General features: G+C 57.1%; 3 protein-coding genes across 3 annotated transcripts; 2 read left to right on the plus strand and 1 right to left on the minus strand.

Moving 5' to 3' along the window:
- The first annotated feature begins 2,145 nt into the window (after positions 1-2,145).
- Positions 2,146-9,088, plus strand: C19H17orf99 (chromosome 19 C17orf99 homolog). The gene is made up of 6 exons (XM_012535119.3): positions 2,146-2,250; positions 2,492-2,629; positions 2,986-3,015; positions 8,047-8,316; positions 8,473-8,569; positions 8,807-9,088. Exons 2-6 carry the CDS (start codon positions 2,593-2,595, stop codon positions 8,811-8,813), a joined length of 441 nt encoding a protein of 146 aa, XP_012390573.1. The 5' UTR covers positions 2,146-2,250; positions 2,492-2,592; the 3' UTR covers positions 8,814-9,088.
- A 2,777-nt stretch (positions 9,089-11,865) lies between these two features.
- Positions 11,866-15,748, plus strand: SYNGR2 (synaptogyrin 2). Its single transcript, XM_004275529.3, has 4 exons — positions 11,866-12,038; positions 13,872-14,109; positions 14,429-14,568; positions 14,658-15,748. The coding sequence occupies exons 1-4, from the start codon at positions 11,940-11,942 to the stop codon at positions 14,853-14,855; spliced, it is 675 nt and encodes a 224-aa protein (XP_004275577.1). The 5' UTR covers positions 11,866-11,939; the 3' UTR covers positions 14,856-15,748.
- Positions 15,749-16,821: 1,073 nt separating this feature from the next.
- Positions 16,822-26,990, minus strand: TK1 (thymidine kinase 1). The gene is made up of 7 exons (XM_004275530.4): positions 26,872-26,990; positions 26,752-26,783; positions 25,615-25,725; positions 23,324-23,417; positions 18,240-18,329; positions 17,818-17,937; positions 16,822-17,728 (listed from the first exon to the last, which is right to left on the minus strand). Exons 1-7 carry the CDS (start codon positions 26,935-26,937, stop codon positions 17,528-17,530), a joined length of 714 nt encoding a protein of 237 aa, XP_004275578.1. The 5' UTR covers positions 26,938-26,990; the 3' UTR covers positions 16,822-17,527.
- Between the last annotated feature and the right edge of the window lie 7 nt (positions 26,991-26,997).

The raw sequence follows: 26,997 nt of genomic DNA on the forward strand, positions 1-26,997 counted from the left end.
GAACTTGATAGAAAAGCCAGTTCTCAGGCCCCACCGCACCTCCTCCAAGGATGGAGCCCAGCGATGTGGTTTAACGAGCCCCCAGGGGTGAGGCTGTTGGGTGCGAAGCGGGAGAACCTGCAGCACTGAGGCATCCAGGTCCTTCTCATCACCTTCACGTGCCTTCAGAGAACCCACCAAGTGCATCACCGGATGTGAGGGGGACGAGCTTCGGGACCTTGAGGAACTCAAACTCGGGGCCTCAGTTTGCTTGACCAAAGCCTGGGGATGACACCACCCTCCTCTGCGTGGTTGTGAGGACTGAATGAGCAGTTACTTATATAGTGTCCTTCCTAGGAGAGCAGTTGAGGCCCTATTACAACATGGTCATTGGCCTAAAGGAGCAAAGTGGGAGAGATGGGAAGGGGCCCTGATGGCCCTGTGACCGTGCCGGCCCAGCGAGGCAACCCGGGGCTCAGGGGGGAGCCATCGCAGTCAGCAGGAGGGTTTCGTGGAGTGGGCGACTAGCGGGGCCTTGGGGGACGGAGGACTCGACAGGAGGTGAAGGCAGAGGAACGGCCTGAGCCACGGTGTAGAGATGGGCCGGGCGGGCCTGAGCTGTGGAAACTGGGACTCTGAGGCCTCTAGACTGGGCTCTGAGGCCCACGAGGACAACCAGAGTGAAGGCAGAACCAGCACACCTATGGCTGGGCTTGGAGAGCCCGGGGGTCCGGTAACGTTGAGCGTCTACCAGCAGCAAAGAAGACACACGTGGGTAGGGAGAGGCCCGTGGGGTTATTGCAGTAAGTGAAGCCAGGGTCTCTCCAGGTGCAGGAGCCCCAGTGCCTCCACTTGGGGTGGGGGTGGGGCTCCCGGACTCTCCCCACCCAGCGCTGAGAGGGCTCCCAGCTACTCTGGTCAAGGCAGCCCAGCACAGATTCCCACCCAGGGGACCCTCCCAGGAAAGTGACGCAAGGAGGTGCTGGTAAGGCCATTTATCATAGAGGAGACTGGCCCTCGGTGGGCAGGAATCACGAAATGTCAGTCTAGTGGGTGACAGGAACGCTTTGCGGACACCCTGACTCCGCTCCATCTAGGTGACCTGGGCTCACCTGGGGCAACCTACTCAGTGCTGTCACACCTGCAGCCTGTGGAGAAGAGGCGCAGAACAGCTCAGAGAAACAGCCCTCATTTGGTGGGGCACACAGGTGATGGCTGGAGAGGGGTAGTCGGGGTGAGGCAGTAGAGATGCCCCCGGTCCCACCAAGGCCTGGGGGAATTGTCCCTCGAGTCCACCCACCGTTCTCTGCTCTGACTCTGGCTCCCCAGACACACCGATAAAAGGGGGAGGCTTCTCATGAGCTGCCTCAGCTCGAATCAGAAGCCCTGAGCACAACGTAGAGGAAAAACCTCGAGCTTCTGGGACTTCAGGCAACAGATTGCCCACAGCTGAGGGGACCCTTCTGCCTGCCTTCAGTCGTCAGTTCCTTCCACGCACCCCTCCCGGCAGAGTGAGAACAGACTTTCTGGAAGGGAATTTCGCTAGGAAAACTAAGAGAAGATTAGCTTTTGCCCAAATGTAGAGAGGTAGGTGGGTCCCCAGAGCACATCCCCAGGGGTACGAGTCAGGACTCTGGGTGGCAAGGGACAGATGCTGATTCTTGCCCACTGAGGAGAAGGGACCACCGAGGTGACAAAGCCAGTCTTCAGGGGAGCTCCAGGACACTGTGCCCAGGCTTGGGCAGGGTCATCCCACCAGACCAGCTTCCCAACACGCCCAGGCCTCAGTGGGTGCCCCTGAGCCGGGCCTAGGGGCCCCAGGGCAGGGCTGTAACTGGCCTGCCTTGGGTCAGGTGCCGGTTCCCGGGCTGTGCTGGGGATGTGAGTGCCACTGACCTGTGAGGCTCTGTAGGAGAGAAGAGCCCGCACAGGAAGCAAATTGTTCCCTGGGGGCGGGACATCCTCCCTGAGGAAGGCACCTGTGTGCAAATCAAAGCTCCATGTTCTGTGATAGCAGGAGAAAAACACATATGCAGCTGTGTCAGTGTAGAAACAGGGAGTGTTTCAATAAAGTCACTTCATTCATTAAAAAAAAAAGCCTCTGTGGGATTGGATGGGTCCTAGTCCCGCCTTACCTGCTCCCTCTCTTCTCTCTGCCCTGAGCCCCCAGCCCTGAGGGGTCCAACCCACCAGTTCTTCAGAAGGACCCTCATGATGACATCAGGCCCACCTCGATAATCTGGGATAATCCCCTCATCTCAAAATCAGCGGGTTAGCAAGCTTAATTGCCCCTTGCTGGCTACCAGTGCCTCCACCTTGGGGTGGGGGGGTCCCGGTGAGGATTCCAGGGTGAGGACACGGACATCTTCTACCCTGGGGTCCTACAGCTCGGCAGTGGTGGTGACTGTGAGCCCTGGTTTGGCTCCTGGCCCCTCCTAACTCCCTGGGGGTGTGGGGAGAGTCGCGCCCAGCCCTGGGGCGCTGTGGCATCCCGGTTATCTCCCCGCTGCAGGCACGCACCCACCCAGGGAGCACCCAGAGGCTCTGGAGTGGAGGTGGCCTCGCTCGAGGAAGCGCTTGCCCTCCTGGCTGAGGGCCCCGCGCGGCAGAGGCATGAGGGTCCTGCGGCTGCTCTGCTTGGCTGCGCTAGGTGAGCTGCCCAGGGACGTGGTGGGAGGGGGCCGCTGCCAGGGCCTTGAGGTGGCAGACTCAGGGTCCAGGGGTCTAGGGAGCACAGGAGACACCTCTGGAAGCACAGGACAGAGAGGGGAAGGTTTAGGCTTGAGTCTCAGACCAGCCAGTTATTGCTTCACCACTCTGGGCCCACTCTACTCATCTGCAGAATGGGCTGATGATACGAAAGGCTCCGGCCTCCAAAGAGCTTCTGTGAGTGAAGGTGCTCGTGGAGTCCTGGGCCTCCTTCTGGGCTCAGGATGAGGCTCTCTGAGCGAGCTCTGGCCTCCCCTCCACCCTGGGCTCTCCTAACTGCCCTCCCCTCTCTTACAGCCACCAGCAGCTCCGCAAAGCAGGAGAAAGGTGAGTTTCCCAGCATGCTGGAGGGCGGAGTACCCCCAGATGGGTACCCTGGAGTCAGAGGCCCCACCCACGGTAGAGGCCTTGGCCGGCCGGGGGAAGGGTGTTGCGGGTGAGTGGCGTCTGCTGCTAGACCACTGGAAGGTTCTGGACCCCAGCCTCAACCCCTGCAGGGCCCTGGAGGGTTGGAGAAGAGAAAGCTCTGCAGGAGGTGGGAGTGGGCGGGACAACAGACAGACGGTGGGGACAGTGACGTGGGGCAAGGAAAGTGCTTGGCTTCCCCTTGGGCTGTGTGTGGTGGGGGGGCGGGTAATACCAGCGGAGGTGGGCAGAGGGCGTGTCCCGGGCAGGTGTACCCCAATCACTCTGAGTGCCTGATCTGTAGCAGAAGCCCCTGGGGTGGGTGTGACCCCAGGGCAGGCTGGGGGCATTCTGGTGGGGTGCCTTGGCCCAGGAGGAGGGCGAGTGAGAGAATGAGGAAGTCTGGGCTCCCCCAACTCCCCCCTCCCTGAGGTCCAGCAAAGGGGAAACTGCCTGACTCTCAGAGGCAACAGGAAGGTGTCAGGGCCCCTCTCTCCACCAGCCGCCTGGTGTAAGAGCCAGTGAGAGGGGAGGCTCCCGGTGGCCGTCCCTCCTCCCCTCAGCTTTGGCCGCCTCCGTCTTTCCACTCCCCTTCCTTCTCCTGCCCTCTCCCCTGCCCCCACTTCCAGCCCTGTGACCCTTAAAGTCAAGGTGGTCAGTCACCTCCTCCTCTCCACATCTCTGCAAGGGCGGCTGCCCTTCCTCTGGTCTCGTCTGGACCTATAACTTCCCTGGTCTCAGGGCTGCAGCTGCAGCCGCTTCTATTCCACTTAAGGGTGGACCTCACTTGAGTGCCGCATGGGCTGAACTATCATTTCCTTATTTGCTTTAAAAACAAACACATCAAAAACAAAAAAACAAAAAACACATCATGGTGTTTCCGCTAAAAGGAGAACTGTGCAGGGCCCTGGCCTCTGGGTCTCCGGGAAGTACCTGGGTAGTGCGGGTCCACCCCCCTCCAGCCCCTGACTTCTGCTCAGACTCTTGCCCAGCAAGTCCTGCTAACTAAACTCCTAAGGAGCCGACTGACACATCATTCATTCATTCATTCATTCATTTATCCAATCATTCAGTAATTACTGGTTGAGCATCTGTTTGGTACCAGGTGCTGCTTGAGGCCCCAGGATGGTGGGTGCAGAAACAAAACAGACATCCCTGCCCTCACGTAGCTTACATTCTAGTGGGGCCGGAGGGACAGATGATAATAAAAATAAGCACATTCTACAGCGTGCTAGAACGTGATAGGTCCCAGAGAACAGCAAGCAGGGAAGAGGGGAAGGGAACATGGGTTGGGGGTGGGGAGGGAGGGCACCATCTACTGGGAAGTCATCACTGAGAAGGGGACACGCCAGCAAGGACACGAAGGAAGTGGTAGAGCAGGATGTGCCTGGACAAGGGCCTGCGTGGCCAGAGCACAGGAAGCAGGGGCAGGGGAGTGTTGGATGAGGTGGGGGGCCAGTGTTGAGTAGGGGGGGCCCTGTGGGCATAGCAATGGGAGGGTTTACAGCAGAAGGGTTGACCTGATTTACTCTTCCTGGGGTCATTTTGGCTGCTGTGTTGAGAAGAGATGGGGTGGGGATGAAGGCTAGAATCCCAGAGAGCCTTTAGACTGTTCCTGGGATCCAGAGGAGAGATTGGGTGATAGCCAGGAGGCCTGGCAAGGTGGTCAAGGTATATTCTGAAGGCCTTTGCTGATAGATGGGATGGGATGGGAAAGACAGAGCTGTGGAAGATGACTCGGGGGGTTTGGGTCTGAGCAGCTGGGAACTGGCGAAGTCAAGGGCAGCCTTACAACTGATTACTACTAATGGGAACGAGAGGTTGGGCCTGAGATATTGGGTGTTAAGAGCCAAGATTTTGGAACGTTTCTGTGTATTTTGAAATCCCCAAGAATCATGGCAAGTGCAGTATTGAGTGTAGCAGGAACCAGGCACAAGAATCTTCAAGGGATGGTGGGCATTTCCAGGTAACTGTAACCCAGAGGGGCAGGGTGCAGTGTCTGAAGACATGAGGTTCAAGGCTGCTGTTTAGGGAGGGAGGAGGGAGAGTGGTCCAGGAATAGCAAGAGGATGCCCGCCCTCGCCATCCCAGGCCAGTGTTGGGAAGGCTGTGAGGAACCCCCGCCACCTGAGATACCACTGGTGCAGGCACTGCGTGGGGGAGGGGAGGCTGGTTTCCATTAGGTGTAGAAGGTGAGATGTGAGAGGAGAGCTTGAGGGTTCTGGGATTTGGTGCAACTGAGCCTACCAGCCTTCCAGAGGGCGCAGGGGGAGGTGGGACATAAAGGGGGACTTTCAGAGCCCTAGAAAAGGTGGGGCAGGAAGATGAGGCCTGGGGTCTCCCGTGGGGCTGCCATGAAAGAAGACAATGTTCGGGGTGGGGGGCTGGGGCGCGGCCGGTTGAAGGACAGATTCAGAGCGCGAGTGTGTACCAAGGAGTCTTGATAACTGTCCCCTCCCCCCACTCCTGAAACCCGCTTCACTTGTAAGGGGGCTGTGCTAGTTTCCTGGGGCTGCTCTAACGAAGTACCACACAGAAATCGATTCTCTCCTGGTTCTGGAGGCTTCATCTGAAGGCTCACCTGCGGGCTGTGGTAGTGCTTGGTGTTCCCTGGCTTGTGACAGCATCACTCCAAACTCTGCCTCTGTCTTCACATGGCCTGTGTGTGTGTGTGTGTCTTTGTCTCTTCTCTTTAAGGCCCACCCTAATCCAGCAAGGGTTACTGAAGTCCATCTGTAAGGACCCCATTTCCAAATAAGGTCCCGTTCACAAGTACCTGGGGTTAAGGCTTGAATGCATCTTCCTTTTTGGAGGACACAATTCAACTCTCAACAGATGGGCTGCTTGTTCAACCCTCATCAGATCCCTGGGCCCGAGCTCAGGTCTAATGCATTGGGCCTCCAGGGTTGGGACTCCAATCTCCAAGCTTCTGGGTTATCACAGAAACAAGCTAGGGAGAGGTAGGGGCGATCCTGAAGGGCCTCCAAGCCCAGCTGGACGGCAATCCACTGCCCGGCCTGGGCACAGCCCTAAGCCGCTTGCTCTTTCTTTAGTGACAGCGGGAGGCTCTGCACAGCCATTCGATCACCCCCAGCCCTGGCTGGCTCAGCTTCCGGTCCCCGGGGTGTCCTTGTCGCTTGATCAAATTCTGAGTGTGCCATCCTATCTTCAAATGTTCAGACACAGATGATGAGTTTGTAATTAAATGATAGACCCCTCGTTATGGGTGGGCTAGATGCATAAACTAAATAATCAAAAGGAAAGACCCACACAGGTCTTGTTAGAATAAAAAGTGAGTGCTCTACCCTGTAGGGCACTAAAACCGAAAGTGGCTTCTGTCTGTGAACTTATGTAAATCGGGCTTCTATTAATGGCCATCGTAATGGAAATGAAGGTGGGCCAGCTTTTTCTTTCCATTTTTGTTAAGTCAAGGTCATTTCCCCACAGTGAAGGGAGCAACAGTGTCATCACCCTGAAGCCTGAACCCACATTTCCCCGGGGGTGGGGGTGGGGAGATTCTGGCCCCAAGAGCCGTTGACTGTTGGGCCCCAGAGTCACGTTGACGAAATTGTTGGTAGCAGTTTGCAAACTGGTGCCCTGGAGAGTAGATTAAACTCTAGATAGAGCTTTACTTAACTTCAAAGATTTTGCATGAAGGAGTGTTTGAAAAAAAAAATAGTATGAGGGCTTCCCTGGTGGTGCAGAGAGTCCGCCTGCCGATGCAGGGGACGCGGGTTCGTGCCCCGGTCTGGGAGGATCCCACGTGCTGCGGAGCGGCTGAGCCCGTGGGCCATGGCCGCTGAGCCTGCGCGTCCGGGTCCTGTGCTCCGCGGCGGGAGAGGCCACAACAGTGAGAGGCCCGCGTACCGCAAAAAAAAAAAAAAAAAAAAAAAAAAATTCTGGGTATTTCACATGAATAGAATCATACAATATGTGGCCTTTCGTGTCTGATGTATTTCATTCAGCATAATGTGTTTTTTTGGTTTTTTAAATTTATTTATTTATTTGGCTGTGTTGGGTCTTTGTTTCTGCGTTAGGGCTTTCTCTAGTTGTGGCAAGTGGGGGCCATTCTTCATTGTGGTGCGTGGGCCTCTCACTATCGCAGCCTCTCTTGTTGCGGAGCACAGGCTCCAGACGCGCAGGCTCAGTAGTTGTGGCTCACGGGCCTAGTTGCTCCGCGGCATGTGGGATCTTCCCAGACCAGGGCTTGAACCCGTGTCCCCTGCATTAGCAGGCAGATTCTCAACCACTGCGCCAGCAGGGAAGCCGCAGCATAATGTTTTTAAGGCTCATCCATGTTGTAGCAGGTGTCAGTGCTTCATTCCTTTTTATGGATGAATACTCTTCCGTCATGTGGATGGACCACATTGTGTTTATCCGTCATCCACTGATGGACATCTGGGCTGTTTCCACCTTCTGGCTGTTGTGAATAGTGCTGCTGTGAACATGTGTGTACAAGTGCCTGTTAGCGTCCCTGTTTTCAATTCTTTTGGTATATAGCTAGGAGTGGAATTGCTGGGTCATGTGGTAATTCTTTAACTTTTTGAGGAATTGCCAGACGAGCATTTTCTTAAGGTGCTTGTTAAACGTTGGTTTCCTTCTTCCTCTTTGGACTGTCTCATCTTTAAGAGACTGCCTAAATTTTATTCATTGTTAATCTGAATTCAAAATTAACTGGGTGTCCTGTATTTTTAGCTGCTCAGTCTGGCAACCCAGAATATACCACATGAAAATAAAACCAAATACATGTATGAAATTGTATGGTATACACTGCAAGTAGGGTAGAAGCTCAGACGCGAGGCGGAGGGAGCAATCCAGAAGGCTGCCTGGAGGAGCAATCAGTCAGTTAGGCCACTAGGCTCATTAGGCATGTGTACTGAGGGAACTGGCTAGGGGGAGGGCATTAAAGTCTCCCAGCCACACCTGTGCTCCCGCCCTCTCCCACCCTGCCAGAGCCGGTGTCCCAGCTGCAAGCTGACTTCACCCTGTTGGACAGGGGGTCAGGCCTCAGGGTAGAGGTGTTCTGCCAGGCATCCTCGGGCAGCCCACCCATCACCTACAGACTGGTCAGGAGGAACGGGCACATCCACATGCAGCAGACTCAGAACCCTGGGCAGCCAGCCAACTTCTCCTTCCCACTGAACCAGACGTCGGACTGGTTCCGGTGCCAGGCTGAAAACAACATCAGCGTCCAGCACACTCCCTTCACACTGGTGCCCCCAGGTGAGAGGGCCCCTTGGTTTCCAGAGGGGCAGCTGGCACTTCTGAGTAGGTCAGTGGGAGGTGCCAAGAGCAGGGACGGGTGCCCTGACGCAGCCATGCCTACCCTGGCCTGGCCTAACGGAAGTCCAGCCCAGCTGTCCCCCGCCTCCTTCACAGGAGAGCTGCCCCAGGGACCCACCTTCGCGCTGGCTGCCTGCCTCATCTCCATCATAGCCGTCTTTTCTTGGAAACTGAGCTGGACCAAGCAGATCAGGTAGGAAACGGGTGCTGGATGTGGGGGAGGAGTGAACTGCTGATGGCCTATGTGGACCAACGGGGGCCCTGGCTTGGCAGAGCCGGTGGTGGTTTGGTAGGGCAGGGCTGCCGTTGGAACCAAGCAGGACCCTATGGGGCTTTCCCAGGACAGACCCCTCCTCCATATCTTCTGCTGTAGCTCCTCTCTGAAGTACCCAGATAACAGTATCTCAGGCATATTTCCTGAATTTTTCAGATGCTAAAACCCACGACCCAATGGAAGAAATTAACTACTTGAGGATCATGGGTTCGTAGCCCAGGGGCCTTCTGGTGCCTAAGGATCGATAATGTTAACCTCTGTGACACCAACCAATCAGAGAATTGATCACATACCCTGCGGCTCCCCTCCCTCACCTGGCCGATAAAAGTGCTTTGCTGAAAGCCCTCGAGGAGTTCGGAATTTGGGGGGGCACGAGCGCCCCTGCCCCGTTCCCCTTGCATGGCCCCGCAGTAAAACTTTCTGTGCTCCAAACTCCAACATTTTGTTCTGTTTGGCCTCACAGTGTGTTGGGCACATGAACTTGCGTTCGGTAACACCACCAGGGCAAAGAAAGGGCCGTATGGCTTATGCATGACTTGCAAAAGTTTACTTAGGGCCTACCGTGTGCCAAGTGCCCATGGAGCACGTTGGCGGCTTTATCTGACCCTGACCATGCTCTAGCCGCCTTGTCGTGGAGTCCACTGCCTCTGGGTGGGGCTCTCTCCAATACTCCCTATTGGTCTGAGGAGGATGGAGCCTCCGGGGCACCAGGGTGGGCCAGGGGCTTCTACCCTCCATGGAAACCCCGTCAGTCTTTCCAGCTGGTGACCGGAGGCAGGGGCCGGACCTCCTGGGGTCCCCTCTCGAAGGCTATTACTTCACTGACTTGTAAAGTGACCAGGGCCTTTGTGCTGTCCAACCCTGGGCACCGCAGGCCTCTGTGTGCCCCACCTGCCTGGCCTTTGGCAGTGGTCACCTCTGCCTCCGAACTTCTCACCTCCCCTCGTTCCTAAGACACTTCTGTCTCCTGGTCATCCTCCCCGCCCCTCTGGTACCAAAGCTGTCTCCCCAGAATCACACCCCTGTCCCTCCCTCAAAGAGAAACGAATTACTCTTATCTAAGTTTCAGGAGGAAGCAGCAAACAGAAAAAAAACAAGAACCAGTTAGAACCAACTAGGCTCAAGATGGCGGAGGATTCGACTTCCAATAGATCTAGAGCCTTACTACACGCTCTATACGTTAGCTAAATGACACACCCACCAGCACCAGGACAGCTGGCGATCACCATGATGACAACCAGAAAAGCCCCTATGAGAACTGAAAAGGAGAGTTGCATCAGTTCCAGGTCCAAACCACACCCCTGTTCTTGGATAACTCATGAATATTCCTCCCACTCATTCCAAACCCCTCCCTTTTACTCCAACCCTCCTATTTATTTGGTGTCTCCAACTGAATTGGGTTGAGTTGATTTGCAAACTAGGTTCCTGCTTCTCCATTCTTTGGCCATTGAAGAAAGCTGGTGCTCTTCCAGTCTCAGCATCCGTTTTGTTATTGACTGAGCAAATCAAACCTCCCTGGCTGAGACAGGGGGTCTCAGCCCGAGCTAGGACCCCAGTGTGGGTTTGGTCGACCAATTCACTAACACCTGGCCAGCCTCTTTGGTGGGCTTTGTCCAGGAGTCCTTGGCACTCTCCTTGTCTTACCTCTGCGCCCCTCCCTCCCAAGTCTGTCCCAGAGGCTAGGCTCATGGGCGAGCCATGTCAGCTCTCTGAGCCTCAGTTTCCCCTTCTATAACAGGGGGTATACAGACCAGGGGCCAGTACTTGGCCTCCAGGTGATTCAGTGCCCCCACCTTATTTCGTGGTGTCACTAAGCCTCACGCCCCTCCTCCTGCCCAGGGCACTGATGCACTTGCCACCAATAAAATTCCTGGAGGCCTTGGGAGGGGGTGGCTGGGAGGTATGCTGGCTTAACCTGGAGTCTCAACTCCTTTGTCATCAAGGTCGTGACCAGAAGATGCAGGCTGGGCAGAGTCCCCAGGAGAGCCCTGGTCCTTGTCCCCTATAGAAGGACCCACCATTTGAAGAAATGAAATGAAGAAAAGAATGAAGAAAAGCCCCACCAGCCTGGATTCTTGGAGCGCTGGTGTTCTTCATCAAATACTCATGGTGCTAGTTTGAGGGATTTAGGATGGGGGGAGCTGTAGGGGGAAGGAGAGGTCCATAGGAGGACGGGGCTCTGTGAGGGCCCCTCTCCTCACCGCTCAGCAGCTCGTCACCGTCCATCCAGGTCTGGGGAGACGGTGGGGTAGATGTGAAGGCCCAGAGGCACCAGCCCACCCAGGGCCACTGCTTCCTCCCCCACCCCTGCTCCCCTCTTCCCTGGAGTGGCACCCCATCTCCTGGTGGCCCAGTCCTCTGGCTCCACTGCTCACCTGTCACCGTCCCATTCACCTGGAGGACTCTGGGCCCCACCTGGCCAGCACCCCCTCATTAATCTTTACCTGCAACTATGATGTCTGGAATTCCTCCCTGCCGAGTCAGCCTGAGGCCCCTGGAGAACCAGCCCCCCTCCCCACCCACACACACCTAGAGCCATCCCAGTTTGGACGCTCTGAACCATTTCCGGAAAGAATTGTATTAAACTCTGCCCCCTGCCGGCCACCCTGGGAACTTCGTTTCTGTCTGCACACCATCTTGGAGCCTGGAAGTCGGCCCTACGCACGGCCCTACATGGCCCTGGGGCCGGGCCCGGCTCGGGAAAAACTGGGAGGGGCGGTGGTCTCGACCACATCCCAGGCTTAGCTCCAGAGAGGAGAAAAGAGTGACAGGCCATGCAGGGAGGGGTCCAGGCTGTGGCCTGGGGTTTAAGTAGAATGGGGGAGAAGAGAGGAGGTGCGTAGGAGCCTGGGTCTTGGGCAGATGGGGCCCAGACGGCGTCTGGCGGGGCTTCCTGGAGGCGGAGGCGGGAGTGCAGGGGCAAAGAGTGGATGGAGCAGGGGGGCGGGCCCTCCTTGCGACCCTCTCTTCCTGGGGACTCTCTGGCCCTTTCCAGTCGCCCTGCGGACCAGTAGAGCAGAGGGACGAGACTCCGGCCGAGAGGTGGGCTGGACAACGAGTCCGCTGCCGCTGGACGGATGTCGGCCGCTGGAAGCGCAGGCCGGGATGTCGGGGTAACCCTGCCGCTCCTGCACCGCCGCTCGTCTTGGGCGGACTTTGCCCTCGGTCCCTGGGGCGGTGCTGGCCACGCCCCTGGGGAGGAGCCGGGCAGGGGGCGGGGCGGCGGGCTGGCTCCTCAGCAGTCCGCGGCTGCGGCGGCGGCGGCGTCGGCGGCGGCTGCGACGGCGACATGGAGAGCGGGGCCTACGGCGCGGCCAAGGCGGGCGGCTCCTTCGACCTGAGGCGCTTCCTGACGCAGCCGCAGGTGGTGGTGCGCGCCGTGTGCTTGGTGAGCCGGGGTGCGGGGCCTCGGGGAACCGACTTCGTCGCCAGGCCGGGGGAGTGGGGCCGCTGGGAGCCTGAGAGCGCGACAGGTGGTGGCGGCCGAGGCCCGGGGGTGGGAGCGGCGCGCGTGGGGCGGGCGAGCGGGGCCCGGGACCCTCCAGCCCCTCACCCCCCGGGCCCCGCCGCCCCCCGAACCCGGGTCCCGCCACCCCCCACCTCCCAGCCCGGGCGCGGAATGGCCGGGCGGCACCGCGGGGAGCAGGCCCGTCGCCCTGCTGGCAGTGGGAGGAGTTTGAGGCGGCTCCAGGACTGGTGGCCGGCACGCCGCGACTCCCACCCTGGGGGAATTCATCAGGAAGGGGCTTTCCGAAGCCACGTGGGGTGCGTGGGGTTGGGGGGCAGCCTGGCGCCCTGATATAGAGTCTCTCAAGAGCAGCCCATGGGTCTGCTTCCCCATCCAAGATCAGGTGACCCCAGGATGTTCCCCTCCATGTGAGCTGGCTGAGCGCTCCAGTACCAGGTTACCGGGGTGGGGCGTTGGTGGGAGGTCCCATGCTCTCGGACAACCGGAGCCCAAAGCTGAACAAGCTGTTAGCCAGCCCGCAGGCAGAGGGCTGGGCATGCGGCGCCCACACCACACCTGCCCCTGCCTGGGACTGGAGCCCTACGCGTTGCCCTGGTGACACTCTCACCCCCGCTCTGCCTGACTGTGGGGTCTGACTCCAGGAGCAGATGCCCACGTTTCGGGATGGCAGTGCCAGGAGTCAGGCTGGCACACTGCTCCCAGCATCCAGAGTTCCGGCTTCATCTCCAGCTGGGGGTGGGGCCTGTGACTGCCAGCTCCAGAGCCTATTGAGAGGGCCTTGTGCAGGCAGGCAGGGCAGGCTGGGGAGAGGCCTGGGCCGGTCCCAGAGGGAGCCAGGCGTCCAGACTGTCCCGGGTCTGCTGACATAAGGCAGGGGTGAGCGGTGGCCTTTCAGTTTGGGGCGGAGACGGGTGACGTGAGGCTTTTCGCAAGGGCCTGGAGCCCCTCCCAGCGTTCTGGCTGGTACACCCCCTCGACCCCCACCCCAGTACATCCAGGGGTCTGCGTGCAGAGCTGTGTCCACAGGCCTGCTGGGCAGACCAGCGTGAGGTGCTCTGTGTGGGTGGGACCCACTGTGAGCGGGAGGCCAGCTGGGGTTCCCTGGGAGGGCAGGGGCCAGGATGCCAAAGAGCCCAGAATTCCTTGTAGGAAAGAAGCTGGCCAAACTGGGGAGCCCAGCAGGGAAGAGGTGGAGGGGGCTCCAGGAGGTGGGGGTCTGGGGACGCTATTTCGGCTCGGAGGCATGGCTCTCCTGAGGTGGGAGGAGCCCTCCATCACTGGGTGTTTAGGCAGAGGCTGGGTGCTGTAGAGGTGACTCAGACAGGTGATGGGGGTGAGACTCCAAGCTTGGGTTTTTATGACTTTGTGACCCATCCTGTTTAAAACTCACTGAAAGTGGGAGTGCTTTAGTTTGGGCGATTGCCCTTAATCTTCAAGTACCTAACCACCAGTACCCATCCTCCAGGCAGACAGCTGGGCGGGCAGTCCCCTCCCAGGAGATCCCCTTCACTCCCCACCATCCCCAGTCCAGGAATCCCCGGCCATGCCCCTCGTGACTTGTGACTGGTGTCTGGAGATAGCCCAGGAGAAGGGAGAGGGAGGGGCTCGCTCTCCAAGTTCAGGAGGGGCTGGGACACCGACCTGGAGCACGGGGGACAGCAGGAGCAGAGGAGGCCCCACTCTGTGTGCCACCTGGGGGGTTTGTCCCACGAGGGTAGCAGTCACTCAGCCCTTCCCCTGCCTCCCCCTCAGGTCTTCGCCTTGATCGTGTTCTCATGCATCTTCGGTGAGGGCTACAGCAACACCCACGAGTCCAGACAGCAGTACTGCGTGTTCAACCGCAACGAGGACGCGTGCCGCTTCGGCAGCGCCATCGGGGTGCTGGCCTTCCTGGCCTCGGCCTTCTTCTTCGTGATCGACGTCTATTTCCCCCAGATCAGCAACGCCACTGACCGCAAGTACCTGGTCATCAGCGACCTGCTCTTCTCAGGTATCTGCCGGCTGCACCTCCATTTGATCTTGGGGTGAACAGGAGCGGCAGTGGTCCCAAGAGCTCTAGGGTGCTGTGACTGCAGGGCTTGGGAGGGGTGGGAGTAGCCCCAGGTCCCCAGACCTCCCAGCAGACCATCTGCTGAAACCCTCCGCAGCTGAGTGGGACTTGGAGCAAGGACTCCCAGGATAGCCTCTTGTCCCCACCCTGGCTTCTGCATCAGTGCCCTTTCCACCCCCGGAGGCTCCTCCCTCCAGGAGGTGCCTGCCCTCCTGCCTGCTCCGTGGAGCTGACCCTGCCCTCCTGGCCTTCTCCCCAGCTCTCTGGACCTTCATGTGGTTCGTCAGCTTCTGCTTCCTTGCCAATCAGTGGGCAGCCACCAAGCCGGAATACGTGCTGGTGGGAGCCGACTCGGCCCGGGCGGCCATCGCCTTCAGCTTCTTTTCTGTCTTCTCCTGGGTAAGTGGACCAGGACGGGCCAGGGCCCTGGTGTCTTTGGTGAAGGGTGGTGGAGGGCTGAGGAACCCAAACCTCGGGGCTCTCTGCAGGGCGTGCTGGCCTCCTTGGCCTACCAGCGCTACAAGGCCGGAGTGGATGACTTCATCCAGAACTACGTGGACCCCACTCTGGACCCCAGCACGGCCTACGCCTCCTACCCAGGCGCGCCTGTGGACAGCTACCAACAGCCGCCCTTCACCCAGAACGCCGAGACCACAGAGGGCTACCAGCCGCCCCCCGTGTACTGAGCTGCGGCCGGGGATGGTAAGGGGAGGAGGGAGGGCGCCTGGGGGGCCTCCCCTCTTCCCGGACTCCTCCCCCGAGGCTGGTCTCCCAGAGCTGCCGGCCCCGCTCGATCCACCTGGGGCCTGTCGGAGCTGACGCACGGCCTGGAGAGAGAGCCTATGCCTCCTCGTCCTGGCTGCTGGCCTCAGAGCCTTGGCCTGTGCCCCAGGGGGCTTCACCTACCACTCCTCGAGGGCATTTTTTAGGGAAGGGTTTTTGGTTGGATGGGTTTTGTCATTGCTTTTAATGATCCCCAACCCCACCTGAAGTAGCTCCAAGGGCCCGATGTGCTGGTTTGACAAGTGCCTTAGCTTCTCCCCAGCCTGAAGGAGCCGGGCCACGTGCAGGCCTCGGTGGCCACCGCCATCTGGGGGTCTCTGCCAAAGATGAGGCTGTGGGGCCTTCCCCCTGCTCTGCTGCTGGCACTGGGCTGGGGTTCCTTTCCTCCTCACTCAGGTTCGTTCTGCCCCCAGCCCCCTGCCCCCTGCCTGCTCTGCGAGCGGCAGCCCGTGCTCACTGCTGAAGTGTCTGCTCGCTTGGATCTGGGCTCTGTGCCAGTGCCTCTGGGTCACCTTCCTGACAGCCTAGGCGCAGGGCTGGTGCCGCCCCCCACCAGCGGGCTCGGGCGGGCAGCACTGTCTCTGCTCCCACCCCTTGGCCGCAGGAAGGGGCTTTGCCTGACGACAGCACCCAGCTTTATGTAAATACCCCAGCACCGTTAGTTGGGAGGCGTGGAGCACACCCACAGCCCCCAGGCTGCTCTGAATGTGTTGCAGAGCCTTGGGGGAGATGCACAGCACCCTTGGATTCTGTTGACTAACTTTGGAGATGGAATAAATGTTTTTCTCATTCATAATCTCCATTGTCATGGGTGGGGCCTCTGTCTAGGGGTAGGAGAAAGAGAAATTCCACCCTGAGGTACACCCTCTGGCCGAGGTCTTATGGAACCTGTATTTTGAACAGAGTTGTGGCAGTCTGGCCCTCCAGCGTGCCTAGCAGCTCCCCGCCACCCCCACCCCCCCACCGACCCAGGGTCTCATTGCTCACGCTGCCCTCCCATCAGCATCTTAAAATAGTAACTGTGCTCAGCCTGTAAACAACATGGCTTTTCTGGGCCGCTCTGCCAGGGTCCTGGTGTGCCCCTGGAGGGGCAGGGGCCCTCTGCTTCCCATAGACAGGGCTCAGCACCTCTGCAGCCTGTTCCGGACACACAGGGGGCCGGCCTGACTGCCCAGCCCGCCCCAGGGAACAAGCCCGGCTCAGGCAGGAGGCCAGGGCCCCCAGGGCAACTCGGGGCTTCCCCTTTTGAGCCCAGACAGGGAGCTGTCAAAAGTGGGCCCCAACAGTTTCAAAATCCTGAGTAAAAACCAATAGGGTTTGGGAATTACGTTCTCATCACTGTACTGCACCTTTGTAACCTGGGACCAACCGCGAGCAAAGGGGAGGGAGAAGCTGGGGCGAGGGTGGGGAACCCGGACCCCCATGTGCATGGGGCACACCTACAGCCCAGGCTCACCCCACCCACACCTGACCTGGCGCACTCTTGCCTCCGTGTAAGCTGCCCACAGCGTATTTTCTGAGGCACAGCAGAGCTGGTCTTCTTGGCTTCTGAACTGTCAAGTGTCTGTTTCACAAACAAAACCTGACCTCACAGCCCCATCTGGCAGCACAGACCAAAGCTTCATCTTTCCAACCTGGGCCTCAGGCTCCTTCATCCACCCATCTTGACCTGAAACCTGCCCCGACAGAAGAGCAGGCAGACATTCCTCTCAGGACACACTTCACGATCATTTCTCAGTTAAAAAGCATTGTGGCTAAGAGATCAGTAGTACTAGAAAATGATTTGAAAAGAAATCCCCACAGCTAAATCAGGTCACAGCTGTCTCCAGTGAGACCTGGGGAATCCCAGACAGTTAAAGAGAAATACGCTTTCATCAACCAGTAAATTTTAATATTAGTTATTAATATCACACACTACAACAGAAAAATCACAGCCCCTGCTTTAAAAGACAAGCCCCTGGGATCTGAGCCCCAGCAGGGTGTCACCCACATGGAAGAAGCTGTAATTCTGGAGAAAATGATCGCCAGAGCAGGAAGGGCTTTTGGCCCAAAGGGAAGTAAGAGAGAACAAGTCCAGCCATCCTCAGAAGGGCCAGGAGCCCGTCCCAGGCAGGAGGACTAAAGTCTTTGCACTAGAGGAGGCTCGGTGCTGAGCCAGAGGTGCTGGTGCTCCGACTTCCCAGTGAGAACAGAAACTCAACAGCAAAAGCCACAAAAGGGGAAGAAGCCAGGAGCGCTGATGCCACAGGAGCTCGCGCCTCCGGCCTCGCCGCTTGGAGAGGGAGGGACTCACGTCAGCAGTGGCCCCGCGCCCGCCTGGGGTGGATTGTGAGTAGTCTGGGAAGGGAACTGAGGGAAGCCGGCGGGCAGGCAAGGAGGGAAGTGTGATGTGCAGACCACCGGCCCGTGGCCCTTGGCCGGGGAAGGGGCGCTGGTGAAACTTCACCCCCCCACCCCCGCTTCCTCCTCCGAGAAGGCCGGGCAGCACGCAGGGGGCAGGCGTCCGCCAGGGGGCAGCAGCAGGCACGGGAGCGGGTGGCCGGTCAGCGCCTCTCCTGGGTGTGGGGCCTGTGCCTCAGTTGGCCGGGCTGCACTGCAGGATCTGATGAGGAGCGAATAGCTTCCTGGCTCCCATGGCCTCCCCGGGCTTTCCCAGCACTGGGCAGTTCTCTTTATTCTCTTTGCTGTCCAGCCCGACAGGCTGACCCGAGGCCTTCTTGAAGTAGCAGAGGCGGCACACGGAGTGGTACTTGTCTGCTCCTCCTATCACCTCGACCTGGCCATGGGACAGGAAGCGCCAGGACTGAGCGGGGACACAGCACCACCCCCGCCCCTCCACCCCTTGGAGAAGGCAGGAGGCGCCACCTCTTTCTCCACTCCCAGCCTCTTGGTGTAGGCGGCCTCTCGGAAGCACTCCATGCACACCGCCGTCAGCTTCACCACACTCTCGGCCAGGGGCACCAGGTTCAGGATGGTCCCGAAAGCCTGTATTCCCATGGAAAGACTGGTGTGCACTTACCTCACCGGGTGGGCTTTTCCTTGAAACCCTCTGATTCACAGCCCTGAAGCCAGGAAACTAGGCCCTGACCTTGCTTTCCCCCAGAGCACCAGCCCCTGCAGCAGGCGGCCTAGTCTGGGGCAAACCAGGGAGCCGGGTCTGGCTCGCCTGAGCGCCTGGGCTCTGGCAATCTGGTCATCCAGGGCGCGGTGAGCTGTCCATCTGTGCACAGCCCCGGCCCCTTCCTCCCTCCTGGGTCCCATCCCGAGACCTGGACCAGACGCCTTACCTTCCTCTGGAAGGTCCCATCCAGTGCAGCCACAATGACGGTCTTCCCGGCATTGGCCATGGTCTCGCTGAACTCCACGATGTCGGGGAACTGGAAAGGGTGAGAGGAGGAGTGAGCTTCCGCCCTGGGCAGCAGCTTCCAGGAGCCACGAACACGTGGCTGGACCCAACAGCTCTGGCCACCTGGATCGGCGTGGAGCGCGAGAATAGGGTGGCCCCAGCCCCCCACACCCGGCACGCTGCCTGCACATCTGCAGCAGCCCCAGTCGCTCCACCATCCTGCCAGCTTTCCATGGCAGACCCGGGCCCCACTCCAGGCCGAGCACCCGGAACAGTCACCAGGAGAGGCAGTCTGCTACCGCAGTGGTCAAAAGCCCAGGCCAGAGGCTGCCTTGGGCTTGAACCGTGGTCTTGGTTGGACCCATTAGCTGTGACCTTGGCAATGACTTCACGTTTCTGAGCCCAAGAAAAGGCAAGGAAGGCCCTTGGTGGTGTTTAGGGATTCAGGAGCCTCGAATAATTTATGACATATGCTATATGGCCGAGAGGCAGGCTCTGTGTGCTTGCTTTTGTTTAAAAACATAATGTGCCCGTGTGACGCCTTGAGAAGGGGTGAGGGTTCCACGGGCCACTTAGAGCAGGATGGCACGGCACACCCTTCTAAATACAGGGCCTGCAGAAAGGTCACTTACTTGGGAAATCAAATTTCAAGTGGCTCAGGGCAAGGCTGCTACTTAAATTCTTTGGTGAACTTTCACTGGTCAATCATCTGTCTAGATTGGTCTTTGGGTTGGGTGAAGTGGGGAGTTCTTGTGTTTGGGCAAAGGGTCTCTCTCCAAGCCGTTCATGTAGGTGCAAAATTACCAAGACCTGAGGGCTCAGCAAGACGAGGTCCAGGAGAGGGGTTAGAAAACCTGGATCAGTTCCAGCGGGATTCACCGAAGCCAGATCTGACGGCCTCTGCAGGGCTGCCGAGCCTGAGCTACGGAAACAGCACCTCCCACCCAGAGGCTCCAGCCTGGCTCCAGGTGAGGCCCCTCTTCTTCTCTAAAGGACTCATCACAGGTCACAGAAATGCAGCCCCCAGCCTGCAAGGAGCTGTCAGCCAGTGCCCTCCACCCTACCCCCATTGTCACAAACAAAATGGTTTCCAGACATTGCCAGATATCCCCCGGGTAGGGGCTGGGGGCAAAACTGCCCTGGGATGAGCACCCCCTGTGTCTCACTCTCCCTGTCAAGGCCTCATCAGATGTGGGTCCTTCCACACCAGGGTTTGGGGACCTCTCAGGGTCCTCCACCTTGCCCGCTGCAGCGATGCCCACCATCAGAGACTTCAATTCTTCCACTTAAACTTTGTCCCCTGTTCACATGCCACCCTGCCCCCACCCAAACACTGAACCCTGGGCCTCCAGCTGGGGTTCCTGAATGATCAAAGGTAAGGTCAGAGCTGTCTGCAACATCCCAGAATGCCCACTGGTAACCAACCACATTACTGACGTTTGTTCTTATTGCCATTAAATTTTTTAGGTTATGTTATGGGTTGAATTGTGTCCCTTCCCACCCCCCAAATCCATACGTAGAAACCCTCACCCCCAATACCTCAGAACCTTATTTGGAGAGAGGATCTTTGCAGAGGTATCCAGTCATAAAGTAGGTCAGTAGGGTCACACTCCAGTATGACTGGTGTCCTTGTAAAAAGGGGAAATTTGGACACAGAGAGGGACAGACACAGGGAGCAGATGGCCACCTGCACGCCAAGGGGACAGGACTGGAACAGATTCTCCCTCACGGCCTCAGGGGGAACCCACCCTGCCCACACCTTGGCCTTGGGCTCCCAGCCTCCAGAGCTGTGGGAAGTAAATGTCTGTGGTTTAAACCGCCCAGTCTGTGGTACGTGTCACAGCAGCCATAGACTCTAATACAGGTTACATTCAAAGCGGAACTTCAGAGGACCTAGTAAACGTAGGGTTTTCTTGGTAGACAAAAATGATTGCCACACGGGATCCAGGTAGAAAAGTAACGGGGGGTTTCTTGATGGTGACAAGTCTACCCATTTGGTTCACCTGCAGATCCAGCACCTGGGCTGACCTGCCGTGAGCCACTTCCTGAACAAGGTTTGATGAGGGGAGAGGACCGAAAGGGGAGATCAGGAAGCCAAGAAGTAGTTTCACCCTCGTCCTTATCTTGCTGAGAGGTGGCGCCCTCATGATGCACGAGGGAAGCACCCCAGCCCTGCCCCGGTGGAGGCCCGGCTTCCCGGCAGCCAGGCTGGTGTTGAAGGCGCAAAGGCCACAGAGGACAGGAACGAAGGACGTGACACTGAAACATTCAACCGTTCCACCATGAATGGTAGAGACTAAATGAGATGCACAGACCAAATCCAGAGGCAAATAAACAGGGAAGAAATATTTACAGCATGTGACAAACTGGCACCGATTACATCATGTCCTGTAGAGGAAAGATCAACCAAGAGAAGGAGGCAATTTACAAAAGTAGAAACACAGGGAAAATGATGTCAGCCACCCGAGCAACAAAAGAGAAGGGCAGTTGGAACAGGATGTGTGTATGCAGCCGCCAACACCCTGCCCTCGACCGCCGGGGATTTCCGCAAACACCCAGATGCCTCTCCCCCCACCCCCCACCCCCCACGCTGTCCATGCTCCTCCAGCAGAGGAGACGCCCTGGGCGGCTTCCAGGCTCTCCCAGGGTTACCGCCAAAGTCTTTCCCGCTGACCTGGCCAAAGCCCCTGGCCTCCTGGCTGCTCCTGAGACATGCCCAAAAGCACACTCCTGACTGGGAACCTTCACCCCACTTTCCTTTTGGCCCCTTTCTGACCGTCCTCATAAAGCATCATCCCCACCTTAGCTCTACCCCCTCACAGTGCCTTTCTCCCCCGGTTGCCACCACCTTTTACATATTTCTCTCCCCCAACTAGAATGTAAGTGCAAGGGTGAGACCCTGGCTGTATCCCCAACACCTAGAACATCGCTGCCACACAGCACAAGCTCAGAAAACACTTACTGAATGAATGAGATCGGTCCCTTGACCAGTGATTCTACTTAGTAGATAAACCCCAATACACCGGACGATAGCCAGGATGTCCGCACACACGTCCGTCACAGCCTGTAAGTGCCACACCCAAGGGGCCAGCTCGTGGAAGACATGGGATGTTCATAAGGATAGGTATTTGCTGATGAGGAAAAAATGGTCACAACACGTGATATGAGCCCGATCTATAAATACGAACTTCCGGCAAGGCCATTCTGTGACTGTGATGGTCAAGACAAAACCAGACCCCTCCTAGGGAATTCCCTGGTGGTCCCAGTGGTCTCCGCGCTCTCACTGCTGAGGGCCCGGGTTCAATCCCTGGTCAGGGAACTGGATCCCACATGCTGCAACTAAAGATCCCGCACGCTGCAACGAAGACCCCGTGTGCTGCAACTAAGACCCAGCACAGACAAAAAAAAAAATTAAAAAGAAACAGAGGTAAGACCAACACTTGGAGTGACACTGTGCGGCTGGCATGCCCAGGATCCAGCTGCCCACCTACCACTGCACCCTCAGCTTATAGCGTGGGGTCTTCAGATGTACCACTCTCCAAGGGAAGGATGAAGGGAGGGAGAGGCAGTCCTTTTGTCAGGTCCCATGTTGAGAGGCAACTGAGGCAGCCACCTCTGGGCCCCAGAACTTCTTGCAGAGCAAGACCCACAGGGGTGAGGGCAGAACAGAAGATTGGTGATGTTTCTGCAGTAGGTTTAATAAACACTAGTTATGGGAACTCGAGTTTGACTTGCTGGCCAGGGAGGAAGTAGCCATAGAAACAGGGAACAGAACTGTGGGGCAGGGACTTCCCTGGTGGCGCAGTGGTTAAGAATCCGCCTGCCAATGCAGGGGACACGGGTCCGATCCCTGGTCCGGGAAGATCCCTCATGCTGCAGAGCAGCTAAGCCCATGCTCCACAACTACTGAGCCTGTGCTCTAGAGCCCATGCTCCACAACAAGAGAAGACACCGCCTTGAGAAGCCCGCACACCACAATGAAGGGTAGCCCCTGCTCTCCGCAACCAGAGAAAGCCCGCGCAACAACAAAGACCTAACACCGCCAAAAAATAAATCAAAAAAAAGAAGCGGACTTCCCTGGTGGTGCAGTGATTAAGAATCCACCTGCCAGTGCAGGGGACACGGGTTCGAGCCCTGGTCCGGGAAGATTCCACAAAGCCCGTGTGCCACAACTACTGAGCCTGCGCTCTAGAGCCCGCGAGCCACAGCTACTGAGCCCACGAGCCACAACTACTGAAGCCCGTGCGCCTAGAGCCCGTGCTCCGCAACAAGAGAAGCCACCACAATGAGAAGCCCGTGCACCGCAACGAAGAGTAGCCCCTGCTCGCCGCAACTAGAGAAAGCCCGCACGCAGCAACGAAGACCCAATGCAGCCAAACATAAATAAGTAAATAAATAAACTATATATATTAAAAAATTATTTTTACAGTAAACAAAAAATTTGATTTCTCAACACTGGTGTATAGGGAGGGTTTGGTTCTGTTTAGCTCAATGTTGCTTCTTTTTTTAAAAAAAATTTATTTATTTATTTATTTATGTTTGGCTGCGTTGGGTCTTCGTTGCTGCGCGCGGGCTTTCTCTAGTTGCGGCGAGCAGGGGCTACTCTTCGTTGCGGTGCATGGGCTTCTCATTGTGGTGGCTTCTCTTGTTGCGGAGCACGGGCTCTAGGCGCACGGGCTTCAGTAGTTGTGGCTCGTGGGCTTAGTTGCTCCATGGCATGTGGGATCTTCCTGGACCAGGGCTTGAACCCGTGCTCCCTGAATTGGCAGGAGGATTCTTAACCACTGTGCTACCAGGGAAGTCCTGTAAATTTTTTTTTTTTTAAGGTACAATAAATTCTATATAACAGTAACACAGAAAGCAGTAAAGGGAATTCAAAGGGTATTCAGACACTAGTTAAAGCAAGTTAACAATGTTTACCTTATAAAAATATCAGAAATTGAACCAATAACCTCCAAATTAGCAGAGGAAAAAGGGGGACAGTTGAGTTCACAGGAAGAGTGCTATCAGGACAAGTCAACTTACAAACTGCCCTTCGTCGATGCCTATAACAGCCACGCCCAGGGCCTCCTGGGCCACATCCCGGAGCACGCAGGCTGGCAGGGCCTCCATGGTGTTCCTGGGGACAGAAAGCCAGAGTGTGAGCAAGAGAAGGGAGCCAGAGGAGACCAGGAACCAGAATGAGGGGCCAGGGAAATGGTCTCATGAGCAACCCCTACCTGCAGAGCAGGCTGAGATGTCTGCCCAGAGCTTTGAGAAATTAGCACCTGTGGGAAGGCATCTGGGGAGAAGAGTAAAGGCCTTTGTTTGGAAAACCAGTTATTCAACAAGAGCTATTTCACTTCACGCTTTGGACTGGAAATTAGCAATGCCCAATGTAAAGCTCAACCCAGATGCAAAGCTCTTCTGTGCTGTGTGTGTGTGTGTGTGTGTGTGTGTGTGTGTGTGTGTGTGTGTGTGTGTGGTGGGGTGGGGTGCAGACAGGGTTACTTCATCAGGTACAGTGCCTGGGGCCCATGATGCTTTGGGGACGAATGAAACATTTTAATTTCTTCTAAAAATCAGAATAAATGTAACTCAGTCTGGATTATCTTTGTCTTTATATCAATGCAGTCATAAATTATATATTTTTATTTTTTTCTTTATAGAGGAAGGGGCCCATGAAAATCCTACCATGGCCCCGGGCAGACCATTAGCGCCAGAATCTAAGACTAGGCGCCGCGCGCACCAGCAGAGATAAGCCACGAACACCGACCAGCAGTGCAGTGACCTAGGATTCCCTCCGTTTGACTCCTCTGGTTGATTAAAGGATTTCTCAGAGATCATAGAGCTATTAACGGGCAGAGTCAGGATTCAGATCCGCATTCATACCGCTGCCTTGTGTGTCCTGAGGGGAGGTTCCTACCCAGCAGAGTCTGAAAGTGAAAGGCCATGTGTGGGAGTGTTCCAGTGCATTAAATGACGCGGTGGACCCCACCCTGCCCCACAGCCAGGCCTTTTGGAAGAGGAATGCTGTTCTTTGTCTTCTAGTTTCTGTTTTTCTGCAATGTTATTTTCTTCTGTTTCCATTTTTGCCTGCTCCTCTGAACTACCCTTCCAAGGAGCTAGGAGTTTCCTGACGGCTCTGCAGTTTTGCAGCTATATATTTATGTAAAACTTTACAACTACTTAGTGATGATCTTGCTTTGATCCTGCAGGCAACGCAAGCCGGTTCCAGCTTCAGCAAGAGCAGCGTCTCTGGAGCACCGTCACCCCTGCCAAGCGCTAGGCCTCTGCTGCAGCTCGTCTGGGCCTCTACAGCCCAGATTAGAGAGGATTTGTGACACTGGGGCAGAGCCTGGATTCCACCCCCATCTGACAGACCCAGAAGCTGCACTTCTAATCTTCTCCACTGCTTTCACTGTCCTCCCCTGACACTTCTCACGTCCTGAGCAGCGGACACCTATGTTTTAGGGATGAGAAAGCAAACGTGGAGACGTAAATGACCTGCATCAGGCAACATGTCCAGGAAACGTCACTCAACGTTTAACTTAACTCCAAGTCCTGGGCCCTCTCCGCCTCACCCACCTGCCCAGCTTCAGAGCCCCCCGCACTCCCACCCTGAAGCCACACACAGCACAGCCTTGATGCTGGGGGCTCAGGTGGATGAATCTGGAAGACGAGAAAAGTGTCTCAGCCTCCAAACCATCAGGCCCTAAATGCTGTACGGAACGGCAGGAGTGGTATTAAATTTAACCTCCCAACCTCAGGCTGCAGGCTGAAATGTCCACAGGACACAGGCAGATAAACATAAAAGGGGGATGCACAAAGGCCACGAGACAGGGAGTCAGCAAGGACAAGCCAACTAAAAACTTAAATAAAATTCAGCCTGCAGGCCAGCAAAACCAGTCTGCAACCTCCACATAGGTCAAGAGCAGGGTTTCTCAACCTTGGCCAGACATTACTGACATTTGGGGCTGGATCATTCTTTGTTATGGGGCTGTCTGTGCATTGTAGGATGTAGTGGCATCCCTGCCCTTTACCCACTAGTTGCCATCATGCCCTTACCTCCTCCTGTTGTGAAAACTAAAAAACGTCTCCAGACATTGCAAATAGACGCTGGCGGGCAGAATCACGTCCCGCTAGGAACCACTGGGCTAGAGCCCCAAGAAAGGCCAAGTTCTAGGGTACCTTGCCAAGCAACCTGGAAAGTTTGCAGATTTGAATGGTTCACTGCCTGGCATCAGCATTATTAACCATCCTCTCTAAAGAGTTCTGACAGTCACTGGCCTTCTCACAAAAGGTGTGGGGACAGGACAGAAGGGGCAGGGACTGACCGGTCATGCGTGGAGAAGTTGCTGCTGTAACGCGTATCCTTGGCATATTTGATCACCAGGCACTTGTACTGGGCAATCTGGAAGCGACGGACCCTTCTCATCAGCTCAGTACTGCAAGGTAAGGCCCATGCATAAGTGTGGGCGAGGAAGACCCCATCAGCACAAGTCGGGCTCCTTACCGCCTTCTAGGGGTATACAGCCTGAGCCCCACCAATGGATGGGAAGGCTGCAGGGCAGGGCGTGGACCAGTGAGGACAGAAAAGGCCCACACAGAGAGTTCAGTCTCGACCCAGGAGGGAGGAGCATGCCTGGGCTGATAGTCATTCTCTATGGGGAGGGTGGCAAAGAAGGGCCCTCAGGTGATTCGGGGAAGGGCTGGAGGAGTGATTTTGTTGGGGGCAAAGCAAAGACCACATGCACAGGAGAGGGGTTCAGATTCCATTCCAAAGTAATCTCACCCCACAGTTCTTCACATAGCCTGAACTAACTTCACAGAACCTTTTGGTGCAACAAGGGAAGTGCTTTGTCTCTGAGTCCAAGAGCCCACCCTGAGCCTCACCGTCGTGGGCAAGGGATTTGAGCTGGAGTGATTCCCCAGCGCCATATAGGAAGGGGGGCCAGGGGAGTTACTGGGGGCTCACTGGGATTGGTTCTATCACTTCAGGGAAGCAAAGGCACCAGCGCTTGACTCTTCAGTGTGGAGAGTAACTACGCTCCTGGGCCATCTAAGGAAACAGTCATACACTGCAAGGAAGCCACAGATACTGCACGGCGCACAGAGCCTGGCCACCGTAGATGCACCCTTCAGAGAGGGCTTTAGTGAGGGGCTAAACGGTGAGCAGCTGTGACCAGCTCCCGGAAGGAGCGGTGGTTGAATGACCCCAAGGGGAAGAGGTTCCGACCCGGACGGGAAGGGGAGGAGCTTCTCCTCCGGTAGGATCCCACGGAGGAGAGGCATCCTGGGCGCGAACGCGGGGTCGGGCAGTGGGGGCTGCTCTAGAAGCGGGGCTCTGAGAGGGGCGGCAGGCTCGGGGTCGTGGGGCGTCATGGGAGGAGGACGGGGTCCTGGGGGTTGGAGGAGAAGCAGGGAAGTAGAGGAAGAGATCCCGGCCTACCCCTGTCCCGCGAGGCCATTACCTTTTTCCTGAGAACATGGGTCCGAGAATCACCTAGGAGAGAAGGAGAGGTCACTGGGCCCCGGTGCGCACGGACACCCGGGCCTCGATCACGACTCCGACCCCGCCCCGCGGCCCGCACCTGGATCTGCCCCCGGGTCTTGCTGGGGGAGCCGGGCAGCACGGTGGGCAAGTTGATGCAGCTCATGGTGCCTTCAGGGAGATCACAAATCGAGGGCCCGGCCGCCGCCGCCGCCGCCGCCGCCCT

This window comes from Orcinus orca, chromosome 19 (genome assembly GCF_937001465.1).
Source record: "Orcinus orca chromosome 19, mOrcOrc1.1, whole genome shotgun sequence".
NCBI classification, from domain to species: Eukaryota; Metazoa; Chordata; class Mammalia; order Artiodactyla; family Delphinidae; genus Orcinus; species Orcinus orca.